Source organism: Chroicocephalus ridibundus, chromosome Z (assembly GCF_963924245.1).
Source record: "Chroicocephalus ridibundus chromosome Z, bChrRid1.1, whole genome shotgun sequence".
Taxonomy (NCBI): Eukaryota; Metazoa; Chordata; class Aves; order Charadriiformes; family Laridae; genus Chroicocephalus; species Chroicocephalus ridibundus.
The window spans coordinates 64324430-64343101 of record NC_086316.1 but is presented as its reverse complement, the minus strand read 5'-3'; the positions used below and the strand labels follow the sequence as shown (position 1 = coordinate 64343101).

The 18672-nt window shown below is 37.0% G+C and overlaps 1 protein-coding gene across 2 annotated transcripts in view; it reads left to right on the top strand.

Annotated features, from left to right (window-relative positions):
- Positions 1-18672, top strand: part of IPO11 (importin 11) — a 90232-nt gene that overhangs the window by 51619 nt on the left and 19941 nt on the right. For both annotated transcript variants that reach the window (XM_063320146.1, XM_063320145.1), the window contains exons 25-29: positions 3297-3376; positions 3972-4052; positions 6122-6217; positions 7822-7935; positions 8816-8937. In XM_063320146.1, the coding sequence (XP_063176216.1) occupies positions 3297-3376; positions 3972-4052; positions 6122-6217; positions 7822-7935; positions 8816-8937 (493 nt within the window). The remainder of the gene's footprint in view (positions 1-3296; positions 3377-3971; positions 4053-6121; positions 6218-7821; positions 7936-8815; positions 8938-18672) is intronic.

Below are 18672 nucleotides of genomic sequence, written 5' to 3'. Positions count from 1 at the left end.
TGTGTTCATAAAATTACAGAAGTTAACTTTTTAATTGTTTTCAGCACCTAATATTTTATTCTGACTAAAGGTCAATAGACAGTTACATCATGGTGGGTAGGTGCAAGGTGACGTCTTCTGTTATTCCTCTGTGTATACTAGATTTCTAGTGACAAAACTGCTCAGCAAAGTAGTGTTTTGTAGTGGTTATAGTATTTTATTTCAGAGCTCCCTCTTAGGTTCTGTAGATGCCAAATACTTACTATTTGTCTTCATTCATATCTACACACGTACCCTTCCTCCTTATTGTTCTTTGTTAGTAGTAGATAGTATCTGCTACAGGAAGCTTGCACTATACAGATGGCTGTGATTTACATAGTTGTGTCACACTGCTGATCTGCTTGAGTTAAATTCAGAAATACTCTTTATTTGTGGCTTGTTTACATTTGCTATTGCTATTTTCTCCCCACCCTATCCTCCCAAGTCCTTAGGCGATACTTTCCAGGGTAGAGATGAGTATGAATGGAAACCTTGGCATACTCTGCTAACAAAAGGTGGAGGTATTAAGGAAATCTACACTTGTAACAATTTCCTTATTTTATGAATGAATCCTGGAGAATAGTGATGGTCTCCTTTGGAAAAAATATATCTTCAAGAGAATGTTCCTTGTTCTGAAAAATGAAAAGCTGTTGTATGATGCTGGTAGAGCAAGTAGTACAGGTAAGCTAGTTAGGTTTTTCATAAAGTGAGGCTTCAAACACATGTCAAATTGGTTTTATTTTATTTTTTATCAAGGACGGGGGCGAGTGGCAGAAACATAGCAGCTGATATGTAATCCTAGAGTGATTTCCTGATACATACTTCTGGTACTACCTTACTTCCTGAACGTTTTTCGTAGGACCTTGTTTTCTGAGTGTCGTGTTGGTCAAAAATTTTGATTGTCGTAGGCTGAAATGGTGGGCATTTTGCCAGAAAGTGGAATCCATTCTGGTGTGCTCTTTGCATGCAATTCCCTTCTCTTCACATCAGGAGAATCTAGGTGGACAGCCTCTATACAACATAGCCGTGGCACTGTGATGGTGAAATAGAGTTTGAGTTTGAATTAGTGGTAACCTTATTTTAAAACTTGGTAGTTATAAAACCAGTACAATATTGCCATCCAGTACCCCTCAGGCAGCTACTTCATTTATTCAGTATACTTGAAGAGTGGGTACTTCACTTAAATCCAGTGCAACAGCACAGTTTACGCTGCAGCCCCTTGCAGAAGAAAATGTATTGATCAATGATGGTCAACTGTGCAAGTTAATTAATTAAACCACTCACAGTTTCTTCAGTGTACAGATGGCAGTATTCACCTGAAAATTCCAGCACTTAAGAACAAACACTTCCCATCCTTCTCCCCACAGTGACGTAGCTGTTGAGACAAGTTGTTTTAACTGGGAAGTCTGCTGTTTTCAGTTGGACAAATGCAGAAATCCATTCAAATTTTGAGATCCTCAAATTTAAAATTTCAAAATTGCAAAGTCTTGTGTGCCGTGTGTAATCATCTGAGAAAAGGCAAAACAGAAAATCTCTCTGAGACTGGTTCTCAATTCAGTCTTAAGTTATCGAAGTGGAAGCCAAAGGGCAGATACGGTGAAGGGAAGTTCTGAGTAGATGACTGCCTTGCTTATGTCATTCAAGCAGGGTGGAGAACTAGCAACAAGGTGCTCAAGAAAATTATTTTGCTGAAAATACGGTGTAAGGAATATCGACTTCCTAACCTTTAGTTTCTGAATTTGTTTTTCCTGAATGGAAGATTTTTCTTCTTTCTGAATGGAAGATATTTCTTCTCTAATATACAGGCAATGTAACTGTTTTTCTGTTGTGTGTAACTGCTCCATCAGCATTTAAGTCCTTCAGAAAAAGTGTCCTATTACAGGTCAACATGGTTGAACTAGAAGAGCTAGAAGGGAGGGAAAGAAGTTCATACATGACAATTTTGGACATTAGAGGTATATAGCAGACCCGGTTCTGCTGAAGAGGAGGAAACAGATGTGGCAAGAATTCATCAAATTAGAGAGGAAGAGAAGAGGTTTTATCTTCTTCACAGCCAGATTATAGCATTTTTAAGTCTTGCATAGATGTTACTTCTTAGAGGTGTTCATATACTATAATAAGGGACAAACTTATGTGGGAATTGAGTAGTGTATGTAAATAGATGCAGTGTAGCTTTGATAACTCAGACCCAAAGGGAGTGTGGACAATAATATTCATAACCATAATATTGATAAGTAGATAGTTTGGGGCAGAAGAGCAGAACTGCAACCATTATTTCACTCTTTCTGCTCAACATTAACTGATTCAGATGTGAGAGAGATCGCTTATCGGTAACTGTAGGTCTCTTAAGTACATGTTTCATTTGTTCTTTAATATCTTCTTAGCCCATTATCACATCCAAAACTTGACTTTTTCAAATTTTTTTTATTTTTTATTAGCATTGGCTTTTGAGGTCATAGGATTTCTTGTGCTTCCATTTGAGAATGAGAGCTGTTATCACTCCTCTTGTTATTGTCTGTTGTGGTTTAAGTCTGGCCAGCAGCTAAACACCATGCATCCGCTTGCTCACTCCCCCCGTGGCGGGAGAGAGAGAATCAGAAAAGTAAAATGCAGAAAACTGTTGGGTTGAGATAAAGACAGTTTAATAGGTCAAGCAAAAGCCATGCATGGAAGCAAAGCAAAACAAGGAATTAATTCACTGTTTCCCATCGGCAGGCAGGTGTTCGGCCATCTCCAGGAAAGCAGGGCTCCATCACGCGTAATGGTTACTTGGGAAGACAAAAGACCATAACTCCAAACGTCCTCCCCTTCCTCCTTCCCCCAGCTTTATGTACAGAGCATGATGCCACATGGTATGGAATATCCCTGTGGTCAGTTGGGGTCAGCTGTCCTGGCTGTGTCCCCTCCCAACTTTTTGTGCACCCCCAGCCTGCTCGCTGGCGGGGTGGTGTGAGGAGCACAAAAGGTCTTAACTGTGTGCAAGCACCCGCTCATCAATAGTGAAAACATCCCTGTATTGTCAACACTGTTTCCAGCACAAATCCAAAATATACCCCCATGCTAGCAAAAAAATTAACTCTACCCCAGCCAAAATCAGCACGTTCTCTCTGGCAGGGAGACAGAACCTGAATGGTACTGAACCTAAGATAACTTCTTTCTATTTGCAGGCATCTGGCACTTAAAAGCTGTGTGAGGAAAAAGACTTTTAGAAGTGAATTGTTTCAGTTGTACTTCACTTTGGTGATGAGGTTCTGAATTGTGATTTCTTTTTTTTCCAGAGCTTAGTTCAGAAAACCTCAAAAATTGCTTTAAGATCATCAATGCTTATATTTTCTTATCATCATCTGAATTTTTACAGGTACGTTACCATTATATAAAGACTCATATTAGCACCTTAGTTCCCTACTGGCAGACCCTTTTTTCCTCTCGTGTTAGAAAACACCATACACACAAACAGTTATACTCTTATTTATTTATGTGTATACAAGCATATTGTTCTAATGTCAGCTCTTTATGACACATGGTGGACACAGTCAAATCTGATTTGAGAAAGATTATTATTTAGAATTAATGTTTTTTGGATAGATTTAGTACTTTGACACCTGAGACGGTCCTCTGCAGGGTAATAATAGTTACTCTAATTGTCCTACCAGATTACAATTCTGGTCATAAATTCTATCAGGAACTGAACAAGATATTATATACCTTGTTCTCACACCTTCATTAGAAAACTTGTTGAGATTGGTTGTTTAAAAACCTGCAATGATAAAAACCCAACAAAATGCTTAGATTGGATTTTAATTAGTTCAGGAAAGATGAGCATTTTAGCAAATATGATCTTTGAAGATAAGCCGGGTCTTTGGACATACATATCCCTAATGTGTTGAGTTTTGAAATACGTATATTAATATAAAACTTGTTTGCATAATACCTTCTTTTTCATTTAATTTCAGATGTATGCTGCTGACTTATGCCGGTCATTTTGTGAACTTTTGGAGGACATAACTACTGAAGGTCAAGTTCAAGTTCTAAAGGTAGAGTGCAATAAAAATAATACCAAGGTATTCAGCTCTATACATCCATTATTCTTGCTAGTGTTTTGTCAGATTAGAGTAATATTTTCAAGTATGAAGAATGTAGAACATGTAGAAGAAAACAGCTTATTTAGCGCACATTGTCACTGGAGTCAGTGGTGGTTTAAACTACGTATTTAAAATGTGCCTTTTGAAAAATTTCAGGAAATAAAGTTGGAGCATGCACTGAAAGATAGTTGAGTAGTAACTGTAGTGTATTACTACTTATGTTTCCAGTGGCTGCACTAACTGGGAACTTTCTATTGCTTATAAAACCTTGGACTTGAATTCAGTTCATTATAAATGCAATGGAGGAAAAAAATTAGATCCCACTTACCTCTTTGGTGAGTTGCAAAACTGCTTGCAGAATCCCAGGACAGAAGACCACAGAAGTAGTTGTTAGTCCTACCCATTTGTAGTTCCTGCTGTGAGGAGCTTAAGGACTCTTGTTCTGGAATTTAAAATGTCAATTCCTTGCTATCAATACTGTTATTTAGAATGTATAGTTGGGCAAATGTTTGATGCAGCAGCTCTAACCAGATCTGTAAAACTGAATGATGTTGCTAATGTAGTATCATTTACCCGCTTGGCTCCCAGTGTGGCCTTGCATTAGCCACAAGGTTTGTCCAGTATACTTTGAACACCTTCCCAGTATGCCTGCTTGCTTCCAGAGGGATAACTGAACTATAATCCATGCAAGAATTTTTACAAAAAGGAAAATATTTTGTCAAGCATCACTATGCTGATTTATTAAACAAAAACCCCCTAAGATAAATATTGGGAACAGAAACACCCGGGAGCATTCTCTGAAATGTTTTCCTACAAATAGCTTTGGCTGGATTGGAAGTAGACATTAGAACAGTTAATAAATGGATAAGGTTGAAAAACACTAATTTGGACTGATAAGACGATTTATCGCAAGATTGCTGAGGCTTGATGTGACTTGATTTTTCTAATTATCTGAGGCAGACAATGAAAGGTTTGAAAAGACTTTGTACGAGGAACAAATGAGTTAGCCAAAACTTCCAGTACTCGGAAAAGATGAGTGGGGGAAAGGTTATATTCACCTCCATATAACAGTATGTTAAAGGCCTACAAAATTGAGAGTCATTGAAAAAGGTCAACTGCTTAACACCTCTCTCAAGGCAAGAAATAGAGGGCATTAAATGAAGCTAGCAGGAACAAGATTCAAAAATAAAAAAAGACTTAGGGGAGACGGGGCAAGAGCACAGAAGAGTAGTTCCTTGTGGGAGTCCCGCTGAGCTGAAAGTAGGTGGAGAATGAGAAGAGTGTTTAAGGGAAGTACCTTTATGGTGCCTTTATATGCTTTATACATATCAATGTGTAGATGTGTGGTCTCTGTCTTTACTTTAGGAGTGAACAGGTATCTGCCCATTATTCTCACAGCCTCTTCCCCTCTCTGTCTTGGTACAAGGCAAGAGCCCAGACAGCTGGGTGAAAAAGCCTGAAGAACACAAGAAAAAAATTACTTCAGGGAATGGCTCATGGGGGAAAAAAGAGCTGAGAAGCAGAGAGTAAAGAATGTAAAATCTGGCAACTAGAGCAGGGTACTGAGAATAGCATAACTGACTGCGCCTGTGGTTACTTGATATCTGCCGAGGGATGGTAGGTCCTAATGAATGGTTCTTCAAAAAAGTGACAGGACAAAGGTATGGAAATAAGCCTTAAACTGTCTGTACTCCTCCCTGCCAACCCACCTCATCAAGCTGCTTTTGCTGGAGCCTTATCAAGGTCCCTCATTCTACCTCACCAGCTTTGCCAGGGCCAGGAGGAGGTGCTTGTTAGATGGGTTTCACTTGGCATGTCAGTTCTCATTCAGTCTGTTAGGTAGATCTTGTTTGCAGAGTACTTTGCTAGGATATATTTTCTGCAGTCCTAGGGTTTGCTGGTATTTAGTGGTAAACATCCTACCAGGACTTTATATATAGACCAGTATATGTAGTTTTAAAGCTTCAGTTAAGGTTTTTAAATGTAATTTACTAATTGTCTAACTTGCTTTTGTTTTTAAGGTGGTGGAAAATGTCCTAAAAGTAAACCCTGTTTTAGGTCCTCAAATGTTTCAGCCCCTTCTGCCATCAATATTCAAGGGAATTTTAGATGGGGAGGTAAGAGTTACTCTTTACTCTCTGCTTTTCCTTTTGAACAGAAAAGTACTTTCCCTTATCAGGCCCAGTTTTTTCTTATTGATGTTGTGTTTTCTCATGTTTTAAGGCCATCTGATAGATCTTTGACAGCTGTTTTAAAAGTCTGTAAAAATAACATAGTAGCGCAAGAGTTCAAGCAACATATCCATCACTTATTTTGTCATCTAGTGTTTATTTTAATAAAATAACCTGAATTTTATTCTGCCATTCCTTCACTATTAACACTGATAAGATGCCTCTATGCTCGGTTAAATCCTTTGTAGGCGTTGGATTTTTATGTTAGGGTTTTTTAAAGATGATCATACTACTACTTCTTAAGTGTACCTACACCAGGGAAAAACAAACTGGACAGGGAGAGAACATTGACTTGACCTTTTTCTAATTGACATGTCTAAAAAATAAGAGCTGAAGGATGTGAGAATGCTTTGTGTGAGATAGAAGAGGCTTTTAAGATTTTGCTTGCTTAGATGTCTTAAGTTGTCCCTTTCCTCTCTCTTTGCCTTCAACAAATTTTCATGTTGGACAAAAAAAGAGTAAAATCCAATAAATAAATGCTTTAACTGTGTTGAACCTTGGAGTACTAGCAGGGGAAAAAAATACTTTAATCAGCAGAATCAGCGGGTGGAATTCTCTATTCTTTTGACTTTTTTTATCAAAACCTGTTTTTTTCAGAGTTGAAGACTTTCAGATATCAGTATTTGGCTCCCATTATTATTGAGTTAAATAAGATATTTCCAAGATTAAGCCAAGTTATATTACTTAGCAGTATATTTTTTGCTGTACAGAACACAAAAAGACAGTTTGTTTGAACAGTTTGAAGTTTAAAAAGACACAAAACTCAAGAGTATATTGTTAAAATGTCTTCTGATTTAAGACAAACAAATTCATTGCTCCTCGTTCAAAAAGGTATTAATCTGGGTTGATGTTTTCAAGTACATGTTGGCATTTTGTTTTTCAAGTAGGCAATTCTCCAAAATAACTACTGTTACATTGTTAGATGCTGAATTTAATACAAGGAAATTTGTAGCTTGTAAAATTAAAACAACAAAAGGTAATAAACTAATGAGCATATTGCTGTATCCAGTTAATTTTGAGACACTTGCAAATTGGTTGTTGGCAAATGTATTAGTTTCTCTTAGTGAAATAAGTAACAACTTCAGAAATACTGAGCACTTCTTAATGTTACTAAAATTGTAAACAGTAATTTGAACCATAATCAACTCGGAAAGTAATTTTTTAATAGTACAGTATTTTGGTCATTCCTTAAGATGCGAGTTTTAAAATTTTAAAGTAAAATCACCTTGCAAATTATCGTGGCTGTTTAGAGGAAACTGGCTTTGAGATTGCCACAGTTTTCTTATTGTAAGAATTGAGAAACTCCAGTAATAATTGCTTGCTCAGTCATGTGTTCTTAGAGGCTTCCAAATTACAATTTATAATTTCAAATTAAATAAAATACATATAGGATGTATGCAAGTATTTTCCATATATTTCTGCTCTATATGTTAAGTATTTTTCTCTTAATTAAACTAAGCGCCCTTTGTTTTGGTTTACTTTTGTTTCAGAGATACCCTGTGGTGATGTCTACTTATCTGGGGATTGTGGGTAGAGTTCTACTACAAAATGCAAGTTTTTTTTCGTTACTTTTGAGCCAGATGGCATGTGAACTGGGTCAGGAGGTAAGGATTTTTGTGTTGGTATTTTAGCTGGATTGCATGTGAAAGCCCTACATTCTTGTGACCCAAAATAACTTTTTCTTCTGTTTTCTATGCTTGTTCCTCCGCAGGCCACCTTGGAAAGGGACCCTTTCCCCTCTTTCTATCATTCCCCTGAACCTCCTGTAACAAGTTTTACAAGTTCCAACAATTACATAAAAACATCTCAGTAAAAGTTTTATACAAACTCTAAATTATCTTCCCACTACATTCCACGATAAGCCACATAAACCCCTTTAGTTTGCATAGTATTGCTGGGTGAGAGTTTCTTTCCTTGTGCTATCTCGATGGGTCTTGCATCAGGGATAACGGTGTAATCATTCTCTGCTAAGTTTCTAGGAGTATCAGGTTCAGTGCGCTCTGGTTTCACTCATGAGGTTACTGAGGTTCTTTTGCTACAAGTGTTCTACTGTGTCTTTAAGTGAAACTTTAGTAATTTTCTTATCCTTTAGTATAATACAGGTGAAGACAAGTATTTTTTTTTTATTTTTCACCAGTGAAAGTAAAACAGAGACTAAGTTTACATCTTTTGTACATATTAGACCATTATAGGAAAACTATTTGAGTAATTCAGTGTTCTGAATGAGTGCTCTGTCCATTAATTAAATGTGTTTCTAGTTTCTGACTTACAATTAATGGTGAGGGGGGTTCAGGGCTTGGAACCACTGTCATAGAAAACCTTAACAATACCTCTTGCTTGCCACTTCTGTCAGGTATACATAACTGTATGGTGTCTTTCCCAGATTGAATAATGTATTCCATTGCTAGAAAAATTAAATTATTTTCTAAAGATGCTGAAGTACTCACTCATAAATGAAAAGGAACGTTCTGTTTCCCATTACAGTTGGACCAAATTCTCAGTAACATGATTGAAATGTGGGTTGATCGGATGGATAACATCACTCAGCCAGAAAGAAGAAAACTTTCTGCTTTGGCATTGCTTTCACTTCTGCCATCATTGAATAAGTAAGTAAATGTACAATGCTTTAAATAAGAATGCCTCAAAGGCCCTTAAGATGATTTTTAAGGTATTTCACAATCCTGCAGATAAATATGCCAAGTTAAGTAGTTTTATTGCCTCTTTGCCAAGAGAAACTTAAAAAGGTAGAATTTTCATGCTATGTTACATTAATTTTTTTATAGCAATACAGTAAGCTTTCTTCTATTTCATGGAAAATGTCATTTGTAAAAGTGAGGAAGCAGCACTGCACATTTTATTGAACACATTCTCATTATCCAATCCAGTTATCCATTCTCATATTAATATTGAACTAGCTGCTTCTCTCATCTTGATTAAGTAGTTGCTTTAGTTGGCTTGTTAGTATATGGAGTCCCTTCCAGGGAACAGTGTTTGTTCAGTTTTCTTTCCTGTTGTGAGTAGATCTGAACTTTTGTCCCAGTTTTCCCCTTTATGACATTAAATGGAAGAGTCTTGTAGAAGACTGTGGAACAGTTTTTGCACCGTAGATTTCTATAGCAAGCAGCTTTTACTATTGTCCTTTTTCTGCCCATCATCATTGCTGAATGTACATACAAAATTAAAGTTTTTTAATGAAAATGCTGAATAGTATTACACTGACTTCTAAACTGTCGTTACTAGAATTCATGTATAACACATGTTTAGGCAAGAGTTCAGGCCGTAGTTACCTTCAGATTATTCTTGCCTGTTTGAAAGTCAGGAAGACAAGACTGCATGAGTTTACATTTAGTCGGACGGATTTCCTGAAAAGTCTTAAGTATTGTCTAATGGGAATTTAGATGTTGCTCACAAATCCTAAAGTTATGTTAGTATCTGTAAAGCTATAGAATATGTAGTCACTACCTAAAATATCAGGGAACTTTTACATGTAAAACTTAGAGAGGCTAAATTGTTTTTAATGTGAACAGAAGCTTTCCTTTTTTTGTCTCGGATCATCAGGACAAACATTTAGTCAAAGGTGAGCCAAGCAGCTACGTTATGAGAAGGCTGTTGTTTTTTTTTCTTTAAATGTAACAATGTTATATTACTTATGGGTGTATTTCAAATATTCTTAAAGAGGTGTTACCTAAAATTTAAGGTGCTGAACTGCATGCCTGTCTTCCTGTGAAGTCTCTTTTAAAGAGAGGAAGGAAAAAACAAGTTGCTTTAGATAACTGTGTTATTTTGAACTGCCTTCAGCTGCTCTGAATTTCCTGCTGTAAGAGCCAATTATTTTTGGCAGTCCATAACATAATAAAACCTTCTGCAAATGACAGGTTTATTTTTCAGACGCTCAAATCGTTTAAGAAAGCCGTTTCTCAAATAAAAAGCCTCTCTTTAGTGGACATATTTATGTCAAAGCTACGAAAATTTTACTATACAACTGATAGATTGCCGGGGCCAAACATACCTTCAGACAGAATGTGTGAAATTGATTCTGTCAAGTGATTGTTCCTTCTACTACCAAAAAATGTGAGTCGCTCTGGTTTTGCCATTTCATAGGGATTATATTGCATATGCTTGCTGCATGTCATGTCTGAAACTCGTGTTAAAAATAAAATTTTTCAGAAGCAGGTTCTTGTGCAAATCCCTTTGCAGAGTTTAAGCAAAAATGTTTTAAATATAATACAGGATTTAAACTAAGTATTTTGATTCATATAAACAGCTTAAGTAATTTTTTCTGTTGGAGTCCCTCACTGACCAGGCTCCTGATTCGGTATTGCTTTGGACATCCAAAGCCAGTTGAAGATTTCTCAGCTGCAGACGCAGTACAGAATTTTGTCTCCCGAGGATGGCCATGAGACGGGCTTGCTTGGGAAGGCCAAGCTGAGGGTAAGGTTCTACCCTCAGCTTGCTTCTGTACGATCGTCAGGGGTGGTACCGGTAACAAGCTCAGATTTTTCAAGATTCTGCTATGGGGAAAACAGGCATCTGCACTGTGTCTAGCACTTCATGAGGATTTTGCTCTTTTTGCCAGTTGCTTCCTCTAGCTTATAGCTGGAGCTATCCCAAGAGCATCAGGCTATTTTAGAGAGGAAAGGGAGGGAACAGGCAAAAGTACTGTGGGAAAAATGATGATGATGTTTATTCTCATTCTTCCCTCAGAGTTGCTTTATGGATAAAATGTTAGGGAAAATATTGAGGAGTGATCTTTTTTATTCTCCCTCTAAACTTTATAGTATGACTACATTGCTTTCAGGTACTTTTTTAGTTAGTGGTTGTATTTATACCTATTCATATGTATACTTGGGACTTTCTACTTTTTAGGGGAAGCTAATGTTTCCATCGTTATTCATTTAAAACCAGCATGGCAAAAATAATTTCCTGTTTTAAATCTAACACCTTTGACAGTGCCACGTATGAAGGATTTTAGATAGGATGGGAATCGCTGCAGAGCAGTTGTAGTTCACAGTGGTTCTCTGGCCAATTAGTTGGAGTAAGCAGGTTATAGAGTGACAGTTTATTAGCCAAACTACAGCTTTCTTGTCTAGTCAATATCATCCAGAGCTACATGCAATGACATGTCTTTAGTACCAGCAGTACCCCATTGCATTTTATCATGTACACATATAGTCCTTCAGTCCAGCATCCTGTTTATCTTCCTATGCACAGCCACACATTGTGTTAGTCTTGGGAAGTTCATATTACAAAAAGAACAATAGCTGCTTCTTTCCTGATCAGTGTGTTGCAACACCTTTTGCATTAATTTCCTGGTATTACTTGGGGTTTTTGCATAAACTAAATACTACCTGATTATCTGCATTTGCTATCTGATTCTGGCCATTCAATGTTAGCTTTTTTTTGTGTCTGATTGAGGTATGCATCGTATTATTTTCCACATTTTGTACTCTTACTACATGTTTGACACTCATATCTATCCACGTGCATTTTCATTCATTTATTAAAAGCTCTTGTTAGTTCATAAAATAAATTAAATACCTTTGTCTTTAAACTGAAATATATGTATAACAGTAGGGTCCAGTAACAAGATATAGGCAGTAAAGATACGCTTAGGGAGTAATGGCGTCTCCATGTTTAGCAGGCAAGGGAAGTATGGATAGACACGTAATAGCTAGAACAGTTAGGGGGGCTTGAAAAAAACCCAAAAAAACATGAAAGGACTTGAAGTTTTGTGGAGGAGAATCATATCTGAGCTAGACTGTGAGACATGAGAGGTGACAGCAACCTGCATGAGTACATTCACAAATGTCCTAATTTCCTGGTCTAGTTCAGTCATATTCCAGTTTGTCGACAATCTTAATGGCTTGTTTGTGAACCTGCAGCTTGAAGAGTACTCTTCTAGTACAGTACAGTAGATCTACTATTGTAGATGTTATTAGATGTGCCCTTCGTCCCCAAAATAGCACATAGCGAGCGTGGTCAAGAGCAGCAGCACAACTTTTCTTTTGGCCATTTTGGAATGGATGTGGGCCCCCCACCACTGTTTCAGGTGCTACATTTTGAGATACGCTTTTTCAGCATTCTCTGTATTTCCTGAGACTAAAGTGGCTAAAATTGTACCTCTTCCCCTTCTTGCACCTATAAATAGACTTAATCGGCTTACTGACTGTGCGTTTGCCACTTTGTATAATGTCAGCATTACAGTGTTTTGGAATGCCCTTGTTTTGGGGTATTTAAAGGTTTTAATGATTTATTTAGCAAAGTAGATTTCTTCTTTTATTCCTCCAGTCTGCGTATATTGGTAGAACATCTCTATCTGTGTATATTGGTAGAACGCAAACAATACTGAAAGATGCTAAAGATTGACAGGAATATTTTAGTCTCTAATAGTAAATGTAAACAGAAGCTGGAAAGACAGTGTGTCAGTGATTAGCTTAGTTTGATGTGGTACTGAACTGTAAGCACGGGTAGCATTTGACACCGTGTTGAAAGCTAAGCACTCCCCTTTTGCTAGTAAGTATTATTAACGCCGTGCCTGTCATTCTTGAATGGGGGGTTCCCAAGTTTGCTTTTACTCAGTCGCTGCTTTCTAAAACAGTCCACTAATTTTGGTTCTTGAGGATAGTTTTACTCTTGATGGACCTACCAGTGTAGAGAGGTACCACTCCACAGAGGAGACTCCACTCTACTGAGCCTGAAATACGAAGCATTTTAATTGATTTTGTCTTTTTTCTTTTTAATTTGTGGTACATGAGTAGTATTTCCAGATGCCAGAGTTAATTTTTCCCCTTTGAGCCAAATGTGTTCATCTGGAATAATCTATTGTGAGGAAAAGGTTAAAAGCCTAAAAGGTTCTCCAAGTTGCTGTGCTCATTTCTAATCATTATGTAAATGACTGTCTGCTTTTTCTTACTGTGTATCAAATCTGATATGTCAGCCAGTATGAGTTCTGCCAATTAGATAATTGGCATTCTGTGAGTATAAGTACTTACAGTATGCAATTATAAATCTTCATTAGGTTATTACAGAAGTTTTTCCTCTGTCATTTGTTAAAGTTACTTTGTTAGCAAATTAATTTTCCTCTCAAGAAGTTGTCAATATGTAATGTTAGGAAATGGCAAGAAAGTGCCTAATGGAATGCCATGTTCTCCTTGAGTGTAGTTTATAAAGTCAGGATTTGTTACACAACTAACTTCTACATCCTCCTTTCTTTATAGAGAGGATACTCTACAGCCATTTCCCTATCTTCTCCTTTTTTTTTTTTTAATTCCTCTAGTCAAAGGTCTGCTCACTCACGCATCTAATAAATTATTAGTATAAAAAGGAGCTCTTTAAATTATGATTTTGCAGTTGTCATCCATGTTTGCTCTTGGATTTGTTTAGTTTGTCACCTCCCAGGTGACAGTGCAGTGTTAATGATATGAGTGAAAAATGTGTCTTTGGTCTTAGTCTGAGTATCAGAGTCTGCGTCACTCAGTGTGTTATGTATAGTACCATGCCTTCATTAATTATATGCCACACCGTATCATTGGCAAGAGGATGCATGCTTTAAACTTTCCTTGTTCACAATCTCCATTATTTTTTCTCCTACATCTAATCATTAGCATGGACTGCTCAGGAACAAATTATCATTTCCCTTAAGACCCATAAGACTTGTTTACAGGGGAAGATGTGCCAAGTGATGGCAAGGGATTATGTCACTAAATGCAGCTGAACTGCTGCAGAAAACAAACTGCAGTCAGAGAAGGGATTGGTTGCTGCTGATACCTTGCTTTTGTTTGTGACCTAGATAAAGAATTTCAGAAGTCTTTCCTGAAACTCTTCTATGTATAATTACCCTAAAACTGAATGTTTTAATTATGTAAAAGACAGCCAAAAATGGTAATGGACTAAATAGCTTTCTCCAAACTTTTTATCTTTGTCCTTTGTAATGTACAGTTTACATGTTTGCAAATCAGTTATTGAATAAGCACTGACTAGAGTATGGCATAGTATTAAAAATGCGTAAAAATCACACGATTGTAACAAGCTTTAAAAAAAATATTAATACAAACTTGTAGTAGGTTTTCCACCTGAGTTTGTTCTGAGCTGTTTTGGTGCACATGCTTATCTCTCTGCCCTATATTCTGTGAAATTTGAGGCTGCCTGAGAGTAGCTGAGATTTTTGGTGACTTTTCTTAAGAGTGCCAGACTATTTGTCAGCTTGCATAACAAATACAGTTCGTTTGTGCAATAATTATTTACTACTAGATGAAAAATTTACTCTTAACAATTTCTCAAAGTGAGCTCTTACTTTCATAAGAGCTTTCTGTCATACTATTTTACTAGAGTCTAAAGCCAAGTAAGACTTATAGAAGGGAAACTTGTTTTCTTTTCGTCAATGGTAAAAGTAATTCAGTAGTTCCCACTTCTTAACTGTTTCTCATCATGTTGCAAAACCTGCTTGATAATTTAATCAAAAATAATAAATGCCAAGGTTAAAAAGGGAAATAAGTTAGAAAGCTTCATAATTTTGAAATAGATTTTGTGATGTATGTTTACATATACAAATGTTTAGTGCTGTGGGTTTATTAAACAGGAATATTTTGGCTGGGTTATTAATTTGGTATTACACTTTCTGTGCCTGTGTCTCCCCTTCGTAACTATCACTGCTGCCATTACGAGAGTGGAGTACCACTCTGTGGAACAGAGAAATTTTCAATAACTGAAGCAGCAAATCAAGATTTTTTACTTGGGCAGGAATATGAAATACAAGGAGGAATCTGCAATATTTGAAATAATCAGAAATTTTGAGATAATTTGGATGACAATGAAAAAAAAAAAAAACCACAAAAAAGGGTTTTGAGGTCTGATAAGTTAACATTAATAAGGCGTCCACTGCAGGTGTTATTGGATGTGGGTGGGTGAAATGAGATTAAATGTTGATGTGTATGCTACCGCAGTAGTAGGTTAGTAGCTGAATTATTTTGGCTTGCAATCATAACTGGAGAAAGATGTGGGCAGAAGGTGGTAGGTATTTGAAAACAAAACAAGAAAGTTGTATCATAGCCCACCTATGGAGAACAAAAGCAGAAGGAAGGAAGACCGACAAGAGGAAGTACTTGCTAAATACAGAATGGGGGTGCAACAGATAACTTCACTAATATAAGCTCAAAAGCGTAATTACAGTGCTAAAAATTGGGTTTCCTCTGTTTTGTGAGACTTAACATTTTTGTAGTGATTATGAGAATTAAATCCTTCTTCAAAAGTTGTCTTTAATACGTTTTATGGGTAGGTAACTTTAGAACATGTTTTTGAACTTGTTGCATGTTTTTCTGCTATATATAAATTGGAGTTGGGTGACTATTTATGCTAGCTAATATTCATAACCTGAGTTATATTGGCTTTAATCTAACATGCATCAGTGAGAAAATCGAAGTGGTTTGTAAAGGCTGCAGTGGGTGCAGTGCTTGTCTGTTCTTTCAGTTACTTTGACCTGTCATTTTATGCACAATTTGACAAATTGCTGTTGCTCAGATTTCCTGCTTGTATTTAGAAAGAGGCATTGTTGAACTAGATTTTAATATGTTAAAAAGCAGTGGCATTAGTAACTTTATCAATGTTAGTGTATTAAGATAAAATTCATTTCAGGATTCAAAAATTAATTTTCTCTGTTGCCATGTCAAAATCTATTCAGAGATAAACTGGTATTTCTGTCACTGGAGAACAAAATTTGCAGTGAATGTCACTACAAGCTTCCTAAGCTTGTTTGAAATATGCGTTTGGGGTTTCCCAGTTTAAATGTTTTCCTTACAGTTTTCAACTGATAATGAATTTTACTGTTTAAGTACAAGCCAGTTTGAGAAATGCCGATCCAAGTTATATGTGTATCTCAGTCTTTTTTTATGCTTTTCCCCAAAGTGGTATCAGTTACGTGGCATGTTATTTTGCCTCTCGTTCTTAACAGATACTACTTTCAGATTCTTCAACAGTGTATAGAACTAATGAAGCAATATCTGTAAATTACAATCCAACCGGATCTGCAGGCCTCCAGGTGCCGTATTTACAAAGTGCAAGACAGGACTTTGTCCAGATTCCCTAGTGCAAATTGAAAGGAGCCATGACCTGTATCAAGATCTTTCTTCCCCATTTTGTACATGGGATCTGAGAATCAGAAAGGTCAGTAGTGATCTCAGAACCACAGTGGCAACTAGGGTTTGAGCAAAACTTTTATGAATATTGATAAGGTACCTTTCGTACAAGACCAGAGAGACATTCAGCCACTTACTGGGTACCTGCTTTCATTTATCTGGACACTACTCTATTGGTTTCTCTAAATTTCCATGCTATCCGATATCCCACAGAGGTTCAGGAGCTCCTTCAGTCTTTCTAAATATCTTAATTCTGGTATTTTGGAAAAAGGGAGATCTATTAACACTTGTCTTTTAAACATTTTTTTAGATTGGGACTTGCTTCTTTTAGCCCCATAGGGTTATTTCACACAGCACATCTTGGAAGAAGTAATTTTTGCTTAAGTAAATACCAGCATAAATAAGGCTATAAGTGGTGAAGCTTAGGTAGGAGATAATATCCAGTTTGAAGTAATTTTTCATTTTTGATCTGTGTTTTTCTCCTCACCTGACTCTATCTGACCTGGATAATCTTTTTCAATTACTCTTACTGTTCTCTTCCCCATACCCGGGGTAGTTCCCTAATCATCCTAGGAACTATTTAAAACTATGCAGTGTTTTTCCTTTAAGGAAATGGCATGCTGTTTTATTTTACTTCCCTTTATATCAATGATTATTTTAAATACCATGAAAAATTGAAATGTGAAAAAAAAATAATAGTTAAATCTAAAGAACAGTTAGCTTTCCTATTGGCTTAATGGTCTCAGAAAAAAAAAAAACACAAATGCAGTTCAAATGCATTCTGGGTTGTAACTGATACAGGCTTTGTCTAAAGTGGCCCATGGACAATTTTACTGGTCCTGGTGCTTCCTGACTTTAGACTAGATATCGTAAGGAGTATGTCCTACTGATTTCTTAAGACGTATTGACTCTGATAGAATTGGAGGTTGTTTATTTTTGTCTTTTTTTTATTTAAACATTCCCCTCCATCCCAACTCTTTGTAATTTTGACCAGCTTAAGTTGAAAAATTGAAGGAGTATTTCTCTTGATATTGAAATTTTTACAGATTTCAAACATAAAAAGCCATTTACATCTGGTCAAAAACATTTTTTTTTTTTTAAACTCCAGAAATGTAAGTGTCTTTTGGCAGAATTTAGAAGAAAGCCTCTTCAAAAGCTATTCCGCTTCTGTTGCTCATATGCTTCACGTGTTTCAGCTTGGATGGTTATAGACAAAGATATTTGGGTGATCCTTCACCCCTTACATGAACTTCTGCTTCCTGTGTGAGATCATTGTGGACAAAGTGACTTGATTCTTCTGCTGTTGTGTTTCTTCCTTGACTATGGCTACTCATGGGTTTTGCCATCTTCATTTTGCCTAGTCGAAGGTCTTGTTACAATATAAATCACGACTGTAGAGTTACATTCATATTTGTAGGCTTGATCTCTAATTTACCATGTCTCGTTTTGTTGGTTCCCCTTTCCCCCTTTGGTGATGTGACTGGACTTTGCAGGTATTTAGTCCCTGTGATGGATAAGCTGAGATGTAATCTCCGGTAATTAAGTGAGGGGGATATTTATAGCACACGTTTGCACTAAGTGTTTATCTGTACAAGGGACACTGCAGGAAATGAAACTTGTGGACCAAAGGTGTGGCTGTCAGGATATACAGTCCTCTGTCAATAAGTTGGCTTTAAAAAAACGTGGCCTAAAGTGGGACTTAAAGTGCCTGGATCAAGTCTGAAATAACACCAAATGCACAGCAGTTTGGTACCGCACCATGCGGTTCTCTTCTCTGAGATTCCCCGAGCTTCCCTGGGACTGCTGGCCAGGCTGCAGGGGACACCGGGGCTCCGTCTTCTCCCTCTCGGCGGGGCTGCTGGGCTGCGTGTCGCTGTGCCTGTGTGTCTCTGGCGGCAGCAGTTTGGCTCTGCGGAGAGAGGCAGAACGGTCTGCGTGTTGCTATTGATTCAATAAAATGTTTCGGATTGCAGCTGAAAGATAAAGGATTCACAGATAATGCAATAGCCAGTAGTGCGGTTACAAATAGGTTTCCCCCTTTATTCTAAAAGTTGTACCTAACTTCTGTAAAACTCTCTTGAGCTCTCCAAGTTAAAAACAGCAGTTTAAAAAAAGCAAAACAGCAACAGTTACAAACTAAGATAGTTCTTGGTTTTCTAGAAACAAATCATTGAGATTTCCTTTCCAACAATACTTCTGAAGCACAGATAA